This window comes from Meriones unguiculatus, chromosome 3 (assembly GCF_030254825.1).
Source record: "Meriones unguiculatus strain TT.TT164.6M chromosome 3, Bangor_MerUng_6.1, whole genome shotgun sequence".
NCBI classification, from domain to species: Eukaryota; Metazoa; Chordata; class Mammalia; order Rodentia; family Muridae; genus Meriones; species Meriones unguiculatus.
In genome coordinates, this window is record NC_083351.1 from 18,866,671 (window position 1) to 18,882,274 (window position 15,604).

The 15,604-nt window shown below is 44.8% G+C and overlaps 1 protein-coding gene and 1 pseudogene across 1 annotated transcript in view; one reads left to right on the forward strand and one right to left on the reverse strand.

Moving 5' to 3' along the window:
• Nucleotides 1-441: 441 nt before the first annotated feature.
• Nucleotides 442-2,049, reverse strand: LOC110552699 (prostaglandin G/H synthase 2-like; annotated as a pseudogene).
• An 86-nt stretch (nt 2,050-2,135) lies between these two features.
• Stx12 (syntaxin 12) overlaps nt 2,136-15,604 on the forward strand; it is a 34,124-nt gene continuing 20,655 nt past the window's right edge. The window contains exon 1 of the mRNA XM_021643994.2: nt 2,136-2,393. Within this exon, the coding sequence (XP_021499669.1) occupies nt 2,276-2,393 (118 nt within the window). The 5' untranslated portion in view covers nt 2,136-2,275. The remainder of the gene's footprint in view (nt 2,394-15,604) is intronic.

Consider the following 15,604-nt stretch of genomic DNA (forward strand, 5'->3'; position numbering starts at 1 on the left):
CAAACAAGATGAGACAAAACAAAACAACCCTTGTCCCCGGAAACCTTTAAAGATAAAATTGGGATGTTTCCTTGCTGGGAAGTGTTTATGAACCAGCGCCCTAAAGTGCGGATTTACACACAGCGTGTGCCCAATAAATATGATTATTACTTTACTGCTTAGATTAGGAGTGGAGGGAGAAATAAAAGCCGCTTGAAACCCATGAGAGTCACAGATTGGCTACAGATCTGAATCTCCAGATTGCTGAGTTGTTCCGCTAATGGTGACTGTTTGGGGACTCCGGGGACGCTGGATGACGCGAAGGAACGGCCCTTCACCTTCCCGTAGATGAGACACTGAATTGAGGCAAGCATTGATGATCTTAAAACCTACATCTCCAAGACCCCTTGGCCTCTAGTCGTGACAACAGAGAAGATGAGAAGAACGGTGCCCTAAATTCCACTAGGTCTTCCCAAAGACAGTGTGTGAAAGAGACTCCTCTGTCAGCAGGGCGGGATACAGCTTCGTCATCAGCGTCTCCACAGAGAGCTTCCAACTCAATTCTTCAAATGATTGGTCGGGCTTCTGCGAGCCTCGAGTGCGACACTCCTTCAGAGGCTGTGTTCCCACAGCCATGTCGTGGCTTGCACCGTCAGACCAGCCGCCAAACCAAAGCTCTCCCACCCTACAGCCAACGGCAGGTTCAGGGGTGGGAAGTGAGTAGCGCATCCCACTAGAGCGTCTCTGACCCCTCTCAGGGGAAGAGATGCCTCTTCGTCAATTACCGCAGCGTTCAATTTTCCATCCAGTTTGGGGCTGGAGAGATGGTTCAGCGGTTATAGAGCACTGGCTGCTCTTCCGGAGAACCCAGGTTCAATTCCCAGCATCCACATGGCAGCTCACAACTGTCTGTAATTCCAGTTCCAGGGCTTCTGACACCCTCACACATACATGCGGGCAAAGCACCAATAAATATAAAAATAAATAGAAATTATATATTTAAAAAGAAGAAAAAAAAAAGAAAAAAGAGGAGCAGTTTATGTCGTCTTTCTAGAGTTTTGCCATAAACTTGGCTTGTGCCACGTTCCGTGGCCTACTCCTCTGGTGAATGTAGGTCCCTGTTTCTGGTCTGTCTTCAAATACTGGTGGGTGAAGTGCTAGGCGAAGAATGTAAAACACCATATTCGTACCCTGGGGACCAGGGATGAACTTTTTTCTGACAACTTTTTTCATAACCTTTCTTCCCTTTCACACCATTGGAGTCAGGCAAGCATCTGCTCCAGGAGGAAGGGCTCTGATGTAATAGGAGAGAGGTCGGGGAAGGCCTCCCAGGTTTTAGGTACAGTGCACACTGTAAGTTGGTGAGCTGTCAATCAAATACGACCTGGCTGGCAACACATATCTCATGACAGAATTCCGCAGGAAGGCAGTGTTTTTGTTGTTTGTTTTTTTCTGAGACCGGGTTTCTCTGTGTAGCGTCAGCTGTCCTGGAATTCACCCTGAAGTGGAGGTCAGCCTCGAAAGAAGGGAATGTTGTTGGTAATGTTCTAGAGTCCCTTGAATCGAGTAAGCATGGAGTACATCGTTTGGCGGTGGGTTTTAGGAGCAAACTTTATTCTTGTTAGAAATTTAGGTTGTTAGCCGGGTGTGGCTGCGCACGCCTGTAATCCCAGGGCTCGAGGAGGCAGAGGTAGGCGGATGTCTGTGAGTTCGAGGCCAGCCTGGCCTACGAGTCCAGGACAGCCAAGGCTACACAGAAAAACCCTGTCTCGAAAAAACAAAAGAAAAAGAAAAAAAAAAAAAAAAGAAATTCAGGTGCTGAACAGTTTTCACCATAGAACCCTGTCCGGGTCCAACTGCACCTGCTCGTCCCGGTCCAACCCCACGCTTATGCATTGACCTCTGTTTTGGCATGGGTTGAAAAAGCAAGAATTTGCAGGGTGGTTGGGCAGCCACAACGCGCCGAGCCGCAGGAGGCGGAGCAGCATGTCGGCGGCCGGCAGACTGCCGAGCGCAGGCTGCTGGGCTGAGGGAACCGGGTCCCGCGCGGACTCCGTGCGCCAGAAGTTAGAAAAACTCTCAAGCGACTGTCGGCCGCCGCTCCCAGCGGCGCACGCGCGCTGCGGGCGGGCAGGGTGCGCGTGCGCGCGGGCCGTGGGCGTGGCCGGTGCGCACGCAGTCGCGGCCCCTTCCCCGCCCTTTCTCTTCCCGGTTTTCCTCTCAGCTGCGGGGGCCCGGCCAGTGGCAGCTTCCGGTAGGAGCGCCGCGAAGCGCGACCCGGTGTCTGCTCGCCGTCATGTCCTATGGTCCTTTGGACATGTATCGGAACCCCGGGCCCTCGGGGCCCCAGCCCCGGGACTTCAACAGCATCATCCAGACGTGCAGCGGCAACATCCAGCGGATCAGCCAAGCCAGTGAGCGAGGGGACCCAGCTGGGCGCGGGGGGCGACCCGAGGGACAGGCCTGGGTGAAGCAGTCAAGACACGGAGGCCGGTCCCTGTCGCAGCCAGGGCCACAGCGGAGGCCGCCGCGAGCCGCCACTCCGGGCGCGGCGAGCTGTCTTCCCCGGGTCCGCCAGGCTTGGGCCCTTTAGGTCCACACCCCTATTTTGTCGTGAGTTCGCAGTGTTGGGGTCAACAGAGCCGACGGCCGGAGGGCGGGAGGGAGCGTGTGTCATCCCCAGGACTGTGGGCAGCCTTGACTTGGCGCAGTGGTCAGCCGAGTTTTTCCTGTCATCGCCGCCTCCCCACCCACCTCGTTTTGCTCCGTTCACATCAGGGGTAGCTTACTGCTTGCGACTCAGGGTTCACATTCTGCTCCGCGGTTGGGTCCTCGGACATCAGCAACTTTCAATTAAGGGAAGTGGTGTGTGCGTGTGTTTGGGTGACTTCATACACTGCTTCCTGTAATTAATTTGGAAGTCAGGCAATGACTGGTATTTGAGGGGTGGGAGGGTCCCTGTTTTATTACAGAGAACGCACGGGGAACATTTTAATGTAGGTTGTCTTTTGTAGCAAAGAAGTTTTTAAAATTTTGAGCATGAAGATTTCATTTTCTGCCTCTGTTGGGCTACCCTTGGACACAAGTACCTACCAAGTAAGAGATGGTGGAGGTGGTACAAGTCAGCCTGTAACCGCTTGCCTTAAAACTCCCTCCTTCCCAAGGTTGTAGTCCAAGGTTGTAGCTGACAGTCAAATACAGGCTGTTTCTTGGCCTTCAGATTCAGCCCAGAGCCTTGTAAACAGAACAACAGAGACAGCTTTACTTTAAAAATGGTGACAATCATCCTTGTTGTTTATTATTGTGTTTTTGTTTGCATAGCTACACGCGGTTAAAAGGTAGAGTCAGTTCTAAATTACAATTATGTTCTAAACTTTAAAGCATAAGCTATCGCTCTTATTTTATTTTTAAGACCATTTTGTCTGTAGCTCTGGCTGTCCTGCAACTTACTCTGTAGACCAGGCTGGTCTCAAACTCAGAGATCTACCTGCCTCTGCTTCCCAAGTCCTGGGATTAAAGCTGTGCACCACCACCCCCCACTTGCCACTTTGCTTTTAAGTATAAATGTATATTGTGGGATTTGAGAGGTAGAAGGTTTCTGGTGGGAAGGGTTAGGACTGGGTGTTTGGAGGTAGGAAGAGTATCCAGTTTGTTAAGCCCAGATATTAAAAACACTATAATGTAATTGATGATCACAAAGTATGGTACTTTGTGTCCACTTTCCTTTTGTTAAGGAGCAGGTTAAATCAGAAAATTCTTATTCAAGGGGCTGGCAAGATGGCTCAGGTAAAGTGCTTGCTATGCAGGCCTGAAAGCCCTGGTTTGAGACCCAGAACCCAGGTGAAGGTGGAAGGAGCAAATTAACTCCACAAAGCTGTACTCCAACCTCCACACTCATTTACACTCATTCCCTGGCATGTACAATGTATGTGTTTACATTAGTTTATATGTATGTTTTACATATCATACACAAAACAAATAAATAAATAAATAAAAAAGATTTGTCAGCAGAGGCAGGTGGATCACTGTGAGTTCTAGGCCAGCCTGGTCTACAAAGTGAGGCCAGGAAAGCCAAGGCTGTACAGAGAGCCAAGGCTGTACAGAGAAACCTTGTCTTAAAAACAAAAAAAATTTTGTCTCATGTCCCATGTGTTGGTGGCACACACCTTTAATCCCAGCACTCAGGAGGCAGAGGCAGGTAGAACTCTGAGTTGAGAGAGTAGCCAGAACTACACAGAGAAACCTTGTCTTGGGGGAGGGTGGGGAAGAAAATTTTATTGCAAGGCTGAAGTGTTTTCATTGAGATTAAACCTAATTTGAATGCCAATATGTGGAATCTTTTATATTTGAGTATTAAGTTGTGTGGTAAGCATAGAAACTGATAATAGGTTATTTTAACAGCAAATCTGTGTTTACTGAAATTAAAATTAGAGTTGAGGCTGGAGCTGGGCATAATGGTACAGGCTTATAATTATTGCATTTGAGAGCCTGAGGCAGGAGATTATCATGATTTAGAGTCAAACATGGACTGTATAGTGAGTTTAAGGCAAGCCTGGGCCACATAATGAGACCCTTCTCAAAAGGAAAAAGGGAGACAGGGAAGGAGACACAGAGAATGAGTTTAAAGCCAACAGCTAGGCGTGATGAGTCAAGCCTATAATTCCGGTGCTCAGAAGGCCGAGGCAAGACAGTTTCGATGGGTGCATAGTGTGCTAGGCAGGATGAAAAGTGCTTTGTGTGTGATATTTTAATTCATAACAAGTCTGTGGAATAATTACAAATATCCCCAGTGTGTGGGCTAGGAAACAGACTGAGAAAGGTTAAAGACTCGCCTAGCTGACTGTGTGTCCCTGTATGTGTTTACGGGAAGCTATGGTTTCACGCTTACGTTCCCTGCTAGATTGTTAGCTCCTTTGGGGCAGTAGACATGGCTTACTCATCTTTATTTTTCTGCTGTTTACCTCAGTCTCAAGCATACGATGGGTTCGTTCGTTCATTCATTCATTCATTCATTCATTCATTCAACAGCATTCTTTGAGTACTGCTGTTCATTGGGGATAGAGCAGTGAACAGATTGCTGGCTGGTACTGTGTGTGTATGTTTGCATTTGTGTGTGTGCACGCGTACAGGGTAATGGAGTGAAAAGAAGGAATGGAAAAGGAGTGAATTATCCCCCCTTGGTGAGGAAGACCTGTCTCTCAGAGGAGATTATTTTTTTCCCCAATACAGGGTTTCTTTACATGGCCTTGGCCCTCTGGGACTAGCTCTGTAGCCCAGGCTGGCCTCAGACTCACAGAGATCCACCTGCCTCTCCCTCCCGACTGCTTTGATTAAAGGTGTGTGCCACCGCCGCCTGGAGAGGGTGATCTTTGAATGAGCAGATAACAGAATGGAGGGAGCTTTGTGAGTGGTGGAGAAAGGCAGTGTGTGCTGAGGACAAACGCAAGGACTTTCATATGACAAAGAATATCAGGGAAGCAGGTGTGGCTGGATTAAAGGTAGGGAGCAAAGTAGGAAAAGAAGAGAGGTAGCCATGGGTCCATGGGTCAGGCCACATGGAAGCTTGAGACTTACTAATTGTACTCAGTTATTTGAGTGAACGAGGCCTCTCTGTCATTCTGAACTCATCTTGCCTCTTTCTTCTTGAATAGTATGGTATCTACCATATCATACCATCCTAGGCAGTATAAGTTAAAAGTCTTCTCTTGGGACTGCTGGTGAGGAATTGGGAATTTGAAATTGGTAGATGGCATTGTGTCTACCAAGATGTCACACCAGTGCCTGTGACCAGGCTCCTACATGTCATGGCCAACACATCCTAGTGTTCTCTGAGACTAGATGCCAGAAACATATATCCACTCACCCATGAACATTGCTCTTTTTTTTTTTTTTTTTAAACAGTTCAACCACAGATATGGGTTTGGGGTTGTGGAGCACATCAGCCTGATACAGGGCCACCTTTGTGGGTCAAAGGTGGACCTCAGGTTGGCTGCCTGGTCCAGACAGTTCTACAAGTTGGATGCAAAGGAAGAATTCTTGACTCTGTTTCCTGGGTCTAAACATGTTAACTAAACTAAAGGGTTTAAACATGTTTCTGATGCAAATGAAGGAAGAAAACCTAATAGCTTTAAAGTTAACTCTTGTAGCTGGGTACAGTGGCACATGCCTGTAATTTTAGCGCTCAGGGAGGCAGAGGCAAGTGGATATCTGTGAGTTCCAGGCCAGCCTGGTCTACAAAGTGAGTTCAGGAAATAATAAAATAAATCAGCTACATAAGAAAATTAATGCTGTTCTTTGAGAGCTAACTTTTTTTCTCCTTTGTTTTTTCAAGACAGGGTTTCTCTGTGTAGCCCTGGCTGTCCCGGAACTTGCTATGTAGACAAGGCTGGCCTTGAACTCAGAGATCCACCTGCTTCTGCCTCCTGAGTGCTGGAATTAAAGGTGTGCACCACCACCTGGTGCTTTTCTTTTTTCTTTTCTTTTTCTTTTTTTTGAGACAGGAACTCATTATGTAGCTCAGAACTGCCTATGAGACCAGGCTGGTCTGGAACTCAGAGATCCACCTCCCTTGGCCTTCAGAGAGGTAGGTGTGTGCCACCATGTCAGGCTCTGCATCGTTTGCTGAAGAGAAATCTTTGAGCTTTTAAATGTTTGTTAACTAAGTTTGGATTTTCCCTTGGCTCTTACTGGTTTTGTAAGTGTCTTGGTGGGTGTTGCTTTTTCTCTCCTGCTCAGTTTCCTCATCTATAGTTGTAATTACTTCTAGGGTTTTGTGGACTGAAATAACTTATGTGAAGTGCTAAAACAGTGCCTGCTACAAAGTGGGTTCCTGTAATCCTCACCCTTGTGAGATAGAGGCAGGAGTTCAAGACCAACATCAGCTACATAGTAAGTTTGAGACCAGTTTAGCTATGTCTCAAAAAGAGAAAAGTGCCAGCTACCTACCAAGTGAATACATAAAATATGGCAGCTGTCATTTGGTTCCTTTTCCTTAAATGTAACAAGCAAATTTTCCTCACAGTTTAATATTTACTTATATTCTATGTTCGTTAATTAAGCCAAGCTTTTTGACCTTGTCATTAGAAGAAAACTGGTTTTATGGGATGAAGGACTATGCATTATACATTTCTCTTTAGACAGTGCCTGGCACAACAGTAGGTATGTTGGCATTCAATATGTACTTAATTGATTTTTATCATTGCTAAGTACATTTTTCTTGGTCTTGAGTTTGATAATAATAGCTCTCCTTAGCTGAGTGCTTTTATGTGCCAGACAGCATTCTAAACTTAGCCTCGTATTATCTCATTTCATCCTCACATCAACCATATGAAGCTTCTCTTGTGCCTCCCATTTCCCAGGTGAGGAAACAAGCGGAGAAGACTGTCATCATTTATTCTAGATCCCTCAGCTAGGAGGTGCTGGGATCAAGAATCAAGCATGGAGCCTGGCACAGTGGTGCATGCCTGTAATCCCAGCACCCAGGAAGGCAGAGGCAGGCAAAGCCTGTGAGTTTGAGTCCAGCCTGGTCTACACAGCAGGTCCAGAACAGCCAGGGCTACACAGAGAAACCCTGTCTCAATCAAAAAAACAAGAAAAAAAAAATCAAGCATAGGCAGTCTTGCTGGTCATAGTGGTCTACACCTGTAATTCTACCACTTGAGAGGCAGAGTCCGGATGATCACCACATAGAGGTCAAGGCTACCTGGGGCTAACTAGCAAGCACCCGGCCCAGGGCAGCATAGCTAGGTCCGGGCCATACAGGGCTACATATCAAGAGCCTGTCTTACAAACAAGAACACAGTCTTAGTTCAGAGCCTGTGCTCTTAACAACCACACTGGTTGTCACTCTTGTGCAAAAGGAGTGTTACACCTTTGATTGTTAGTACTCATTCTCAGTTTAGTTAAAGATTTGCTATTTAGTTTAGTGACTGAATTTCTGGTGTGTGTGTGTGTGTGTGTGTGTGTGTGTGTGGCTGGATACAAGGTCTCATGTAGCCTAGGCTAGCTTTTTAACTCCTGACCTTCTTGCCTCTGCCTGTCAAGTGCTAGGATTGTAGGAAGGCACCACTACTCCTGATAAGCTATTTTTTTTAGAGGGTAAATTCCAGCCTTCACGAGGTTGAGGTAAGATCAGGGGTTTGAGTCTACTCTGAGAGTAAGTAATTTGTTCCATTTAGAGAGACCCTGTCTTTATGATGAGAATTGGGGATGTAGCTAAATCTCAATAACTGTGTGTGTGTGTGTGTGTGTGTGTGTATGGTAGTTATTTTTCACTGTTCTGTAGTAACAAAAAGCCTAATTTTGTGCATAGAATGCTAAGTTGATTTCATTTTTATAATCAGTGCAAAGGCCTTTTCTTTAGTACAGATAGTTTTTTAGGTTTGGATTTCTTTTATTTTCTGTCTATCTGTCTGTCTATTTGTCTGTGTGTCCGTCCATCCATCTATCCATCTAACTATTTATTTTTAGCTTTGTGAGACAGTTTCACTATTTATCGTGGGTTGGCCTGGAACTCAGAATTTTGCCTGCCTCTGCCTCTTGAGTGCTGGGATTAAAGGCATGTGCTACCACACCTGGCCTTGTTTCATGTTTTAGTGTAAGTAATGCTTTTTACATTGAATATGTTTGTTTATGAGTGTTTGCCTGCATGTATGTATGTGTTTCATGTGTGTGCCTGGTGCCCTCATGGATCAGAAGAGGGGAGTCAGGTTGTCCTGGAACTGGAGTTGTACTGGTTGTGAGCTGACATATGTGTGCTAAGAACCGAACCCGGGTCCTCCGCAAGAACAACAAATGTTCTTAACTGCTGAGTCACCTTTCCATCCCCTGAATGTTTTTAGTATATTGAATCAGAGCATTAGATTGTCTCAAATAAAGAGAATTTTTACCCCTTCTGTATGATGGAAAATTGCTTTTAATATGATTAAATAGGTTTGGACTGTGGTTCATGGGGACATTTAGATTTTGCTGATATCTGCTAAAAAGTGCATAAGAAGTGTTCAAATTAGAATTATTCTTGGTGTTGATGTTAGTGATAAGGTATAATAAGTTGATTTACTTCATGTTCTTTTTTTTTTTTTTTTTTAAAGATTTTTAGCCAGGACACACTTTTAAAAATGAGAGGTCAGTGTCAGGAGAGGTTAAGGTCTAGTGTTTTGTTTTGTTCGTCCCCTCCCCGCCCCCCCAAAACTCTATAGTTATCTGAGATTGGCCTTGAACTGATCCTTTTATGTACCAAGTTCTGGGATGACATGCTTGTGCCACCATGCTAGACCTAGGCATAGTTATAAAAGTGACAAAATTGAAAACACAGAACAGAAGGGTTTGTCTTTATATTTGGCATAAACATCTAGGTACTAATATTAGGTAACATTTCATAGGAGATACTCAATTGTCTTTATCTAAAATATTTTTTTAAGATTTTATTTATTTATTTTATGCATATCAGTGCTCTTAGAGGGCAGTAGAGGGTATAGATGGCTGTGAGCCACCATGTGGTTGCTAGGAATTGAACTCAGGACCTCTGGAAGAGCAGACAGTGCTCTTAACCGCTGAGCCATCTCTCCAGCCCCTATCTAAAATATTTTTAAAATTTTATTTATTTTATGTGTATGAGCATTTGGCTGTATGTATATGTATCATACCTGAAGAGACCAAAGAAGGTAGGGTGTTGGGTTCCCTGGAACTGGAATTACAGACAGTTTTGAGCTGCCATGTAGCTGCTGGGAACTGACCCTGAGTCCTCTAAAGAGCAGCAAATGCTGTGCTCTACTGAGCATTTTAACAAGGGTTGGGGATGTAGCTCAGTGGAAGAGCACATGCCTAGCATATGTGAGATCCTTGGTTCACTGCCCAGATGATCTAAACATGCAAAGAAATGTTATTAAAACATTATAAATGCTGGTATACTTCATGCGCTGGGGACTGAGCCCAGGGCTTTACATATACATGGTAGGCAAATGTCTACCACCGAACCATATCCCTAACAATAACATGTGAATCAAAAGGGGCTGAGGAGATGGCTTATTTGAGGATCTAAGTTTGATCTCCAGAATGTAGATGTGGTACTTCAAGTGCCAGGGAGACTGAGACAAGTGGATCCTTGGAGATCAAAGGCCAGCCAAGGTGTATAGCCCCTGAGGAATGACACCCAGGTTGTCCTCTGGCCAACGCACTGCCACTCCATTCTCCCCACCCTCAGAATAAAGCTTTCATTTGTTAGAATTCTTGGAAGAGGGGTGTTTAGATAGTTGGCTCAGGGGTTAAGAGCATTGGCTGCTTGCTCTTGTAGAGGACCTGGGTTCAATTCCCAGAACTCACAAGGTGGCTCACCCACAACCACCCATGAGTCCAAGTCCAGGATTGATGATCTTCTGATCTCCTCAAATACCAAGGCCATAAGTGATGCACAGACATACATGCAGGCAAAATACCCACACATGTAAGAGTAGAAGAAAAAAGGAGTGTCCACATTAACCAGGTGGACATCAGATCTTTTAATATTTAGCTTATTATAATAAAAATAATTTCAAAATGTGGCATTTTGATATTTTAAGCACACGCAAATGAAAATAAATGTTGTGTAAGCATTCCTGTTTTGTGCTTTAAGTTTTGGGAAGGCTGCAGCTCTTGGGTGTGAGCTGTGTGGGCCAGTGGTCCATAGTCATTAGTTGTAGTTCCTCATGCTGTGCTTACAGAGGACAGTCTGCAAAAAGCTCTGCATTAGTGTCAGGTAAATGGAAGACCCTGTCATTGTTATGCTTTGGATTTTAGGGCATCTGATCAGTCTGAATGGAAACTTGTAGGAAAATATTTTGGTATTTGGAAATATAGAAAGAACCAATGAAGGTTTACATTCATTCCACTGCTTAGTAAGCAAATGACCCCAAAGTTCCCAGCCCTACTTCCCCAAACTCCTTCACACAGAAGTTCACGCGATCTCAACAAAGGAAACCAAGAAGTCTAGATGGGAAAAAAAGTTCCATGTCATCTGAAAGTGTACAGAAAACAGTTGATTATTGACTTTTTCCATATTCTATCAAATCTCCACAGTTTTCTAGAGTATTTAATGTTTTGATAGCCAATGAATAGCAAGCTACATACTTTGATACACATTTAGATATTTGCAGCTTTACCCCACTCATACCTTGGAACTCACTCTATAGACCAGGCTGGCCTTGAACTCAGAGATCTGCCTGCCTATGCCCTCTAAGTGCTGAGATCAAAGGTGCCTGCCACCACCTCCCAGCATCAGCTTACTTTCAAAACAGTCTCACTCTATAGTTCATGTTGGCCTTGAGGTTCAGTTCTTCCTCATCCTGAGTACAAGTGTATGCCGCCATGCTTGCTGTTCTGCTTTTTATTTAGTTTATTTAGTGTTTTGAGACAGTCTTGCGTATGTGGCCCTCACTGGCCTGGAATTCACTACGTAGACCAGGCTGGCCTTGAACACATAGAGATCTGATTACCTTGGCCTCCTGAGTGCTGGGATTAAGACATGTGCCACTATGCCCACCTTGCACCTTGCATTTACAAGAATAAAGTCACAGGTAGACCATCTCTGAGCCACACATTTAGGTTACCAAAAACCTCCGTCCTTCTGGGACTAGAGCTGTTTGACTGTGACTGACTGGCTTCAGCAGTGTGCGAGTACTTGGAGATCGTTTAGTCCTCAGTAGTAGCAGTGTGTAATGAGAGGGTTCGGGATGTAACTCAGTCGGCACAGTACTTTCATAGCACAGACACACACATCCTCAAGTTTAATCTCCAGCACTGCAGAAACTTGGGCATTGGAGGTAGAGGTGGAGGCAGGAAGAACAGAAGTTCGAGGTCATCCTCAGTTATGTAGGGAGGCCAGCCTTGGCTAAGTAGAACCTGTCTCAACCAACTACCAAGATTTATGAGAAAAAGTGAAAACCCCACGCATATGCTAAGTGCTCAGCAAATATTAGTTAAATCTGGATATAATCTGCAAGTGGTGAAAGAGGTCCATCAAGATAAACAGCGTGCCCAGTTCCCTACATCTAGTAAATGGTTAAGTCTTCTTATTCATAATCTACCTTGATTAACATCTTTTGCCTTAATGTGAATGCCGTGAAGTTGAAGGGAAGAGGCTGACTCAGTCAGTATCCTTGTACCTACTGAATGCCTGGCAGTCTGCTGGACTCCAGTGAGTACAGAGGCACACTCCCAAAAATGGGCAGGCACTGAGGAGGGGAGCAGGTTAGAACAAGGATATCTATCTGGAGTTAGGTTAAGGCACTGTCAGATAAGCAGGGTGGGGCCAAGTGGAACCCTGGGAAATCCAGACCAGCCCTGTAAGACTGCATTCTATTTCCTTGAAGACTCAGCCCCTTGAGAGCAGCACGATGTGACTCAACATACAGCCTTTGCAGCCAGCCCTGCGTTTGAATTCTAGCTTCGGTATGCTGTTCATAGCCCAGTCAGTGGCTTGCCAGTTAATTAAAGTCTCGTTATAATTGTGCAAGGTCTCCATAATCTGACTTCCCACTACCTCTTTGGCCTACACTTTTATCTCTTACTCACTTAGCTCTAGCACCCTGGCTGTACTCACTGCTGGTTCTTGTTTTGAGGACTTTGTCCTAGTTAGTTCCTCTCTGCCTGAAATATCCGCCTCCCCATAGGTGTATTGCTTTTCCTTGTTTTTCTTTAGATCTGTGCTCATTGTCTCCTTATCTGGCCCCTCATGGGGCCTTTGCCTACTCCTTTGCCCTCACTTGAATTTTTTTTTTGGTAGGCCTGTTACTGCCTGGTATGTTTTTCTTATTCACCCTCGAGGATGTAACTTGATTTTTTTTTTGGTAGGCCTGTTACTGCCTGGTATGTTTTTCTTATTCACCCTCGAGGATGTAACCTTCCTTCAGCAAGTGCCAGCAAGTGTGTAGAACAATGTAGAGTAGATGCTGTCCTCTGAATGGGCAAGTCAGTGCTGTCACTCGTGGGCTTCTTTCGCTCACATAAAGCAGGGCGATGCTGATGCTTTAGTGTTGGTTAGGGTCACATAGGGAATGCCAGCTAACTAGCCCAGTGTCTGCTCAGTGAGCGCTCAGGGCTCGTGTCTGCCCCTTTCCTCCTTTTGAAACAGTTTCATGTGACAGGCTGGCTCCAGAGAGGATGACCCTGAACTCCTTCTGTTTCTCAAGCACTGACAGTACCAGAGTGTGCCACCTGCCTTGCTTGATATGGTGCCGGCAGTTGAATCCAGGGCTTCGTTGCAGGCTGAGCAAGAACTCTACCACCTGAGTGAATCTCCGTCTCTAATGCCTGTCTCTCGTAAATCATCGTCACAGCATCCGGTTGATAGCTTTAACTTAACTTGATTAAGGATGTTATGTTAGAGATGAAAAATAGTTATTTGTATTTTAGTAGAATATAGCTGATGTTTTCTTATGGAATTATTGAGGTATAACTAATCTCTACTAAAGAGAATAGAATTTTCTTAGGAGTCTTGTCAAAAAGTAAATTGTTTGGTCTTGGTTTTGGGGAGATAGGATTTCATGTAGCCTAGAATGTCCTCAGATTTGACACATAGCCAAAACTGATCGCGGATCTTGAATTCATAATCCTCCTGTATCCCCCTCTCACTGCTAGGATGCAGGCATGTGCCACAGCTTAGCTTTGTTTGTTTGTGTGTTTGTTTTGTTGTTTTTTCTGTTTCTTTTTCTTTTTATAGGGGTGTGTGTCTTGTTATATAACCCAGGCTATCCTTACTCACAATATATAGACCAGGCTGGCCTTGAGCTCACAGTAACCTTCTTGCCTCACCCTTTCGACTGCTGGGATTTGAAGTACAGGTCACCACACTGGGATTAATATTTTATTTTAAAGGGCACCATTATTGAAATGTGCATAGGGGCATTCATTCGTTTGTTTGTTTGTTTGTTTAATTTATTGAGATAGGGCCTCACTGTGTAGCTCCAGCTGTCAATAGAACTCACTGTATAGACCAGGCTGGCCTTGAACTCACAGAGAATCTGAGTACTGCCATCCAAATGGTGGGACTAAAGGTATGCTCCATCATACCTGGCTAAGTTTTTTTTTTTTTCTTTCCATTAATTAATTTATTTAATCACTTTACAGCCTGATTGATATTTTTGTTTTTTTAAATACATTCACTTAGGTGTAGGGGCACATGTGTGCTACCTGTTTGGAAGTCAGAGGATGGAAGTTGTTTCTTTTTCCTATGTGGGTTTCTGGGCTCAAACTCAGGTATCAGGGGCTGGAGAGATGGCTCAGAGGCTGTTCTTCCAAAGGTCCTGAGTTCAATTACCAGAGACTGCATGGTGGCTCATAGCCATTGTAATGAGATCTGGTGCCCTCTTCTGGCCTGCAGGCATACATGCAGGCAGAATACTATATAAACAAAATAAATCTTTAAATACAAACTCAGGTGTTAGACTTTCTAGTAGGTACCTTTACCCACTGAGCCTTCAACTAGACCTAGAAATATAGATTTTAAAATTTCAAACTTGCAGTAACTGGACATCCTTTTTGGTTAGCTCTAGAAGCACAAAATGTGTGTTACCTATATGATATTGATAACAATACTGGCTTCCTCACTTGCTCACCTAAGCTCACCTGTCCTTTTGTAGTCTGATAGCATGCATGAAGCTTTGACATTAATCCAGAGGGAGTAGCAAAGGTGCTCGCCTGCAGAGGAACAATCTTTTGTCTGTGCTATGTTATCTGTTGAAATTCTGCTGCAACTTGAAGCAGTGAGAGTGGAGAAAGAGCAAAAATATCTGTAACCAGGTATGATTAATCAATTTTAAACACCAGCTAGGCATGAGGAGTGCAAACCTTTAATCTTAGCACTTGGAGGCAGAGGCAGGTGGATCTCTGAGTTCAAGGCTAGCCTGGCCTATGGAGCGAATTCCAGGACAGCCAGAGCTCCCAAAGATACCTTGCCTTGAAAAACCAAAACAAGCAAAATTAGTGGTAAACATCACTTCAGTTGGATCAAGAATAGTCTGCTAATGAGTTCTGTTCTTAGGTATCATGAATTAGCATGTGTGAGGTCCTGGGTTCAATTTACAAGAAGAGAGATGGACAGACACACACATATGCACCTTGTGCAACTACCCCCCAACTTAGTAAACCTTCCCTTCCCTTCTCTGACAGCCAGGGAAGGAAACTAGAAAGCAAGGGAAGGTCTTCTGGGTCAGGCAAGGGTTTAGATGTCAAGGAGTCAAACATGAGCATTCCCAGGCTACCAGGTATCTAGGAAAAGAACAGGAGTGTACAAAACTGTGTTTGGCTGCGGTGCCATGCAGGAAAGAATGCTCTCTGTTGGAGTCTATATGCCCGGGATTAAATTCTTTACTGGGTATGCATAGATGAGGTGCATGTGTTGCCACATGTGACCAGTTCAGACCTTTGCTGTGAAAGTTGGACGGCATGTGCATGACGTAACAGTGCTTGACACTAGCGGGGCTTAGCCGGTGTTTCCCTGTTTCTGAAAGTCAGTGTTGACTGTCTTTCTAAAAGCATTTGCTGTACAAAAGCTAGTTTGATTTCCTGGGTAAGTTTTTGTTGTTACTTTTGAGACAGGCAGGATCTCATGTATTCTAGGCTGGCTTTGAACTTTCTATATACCTGAGCATAC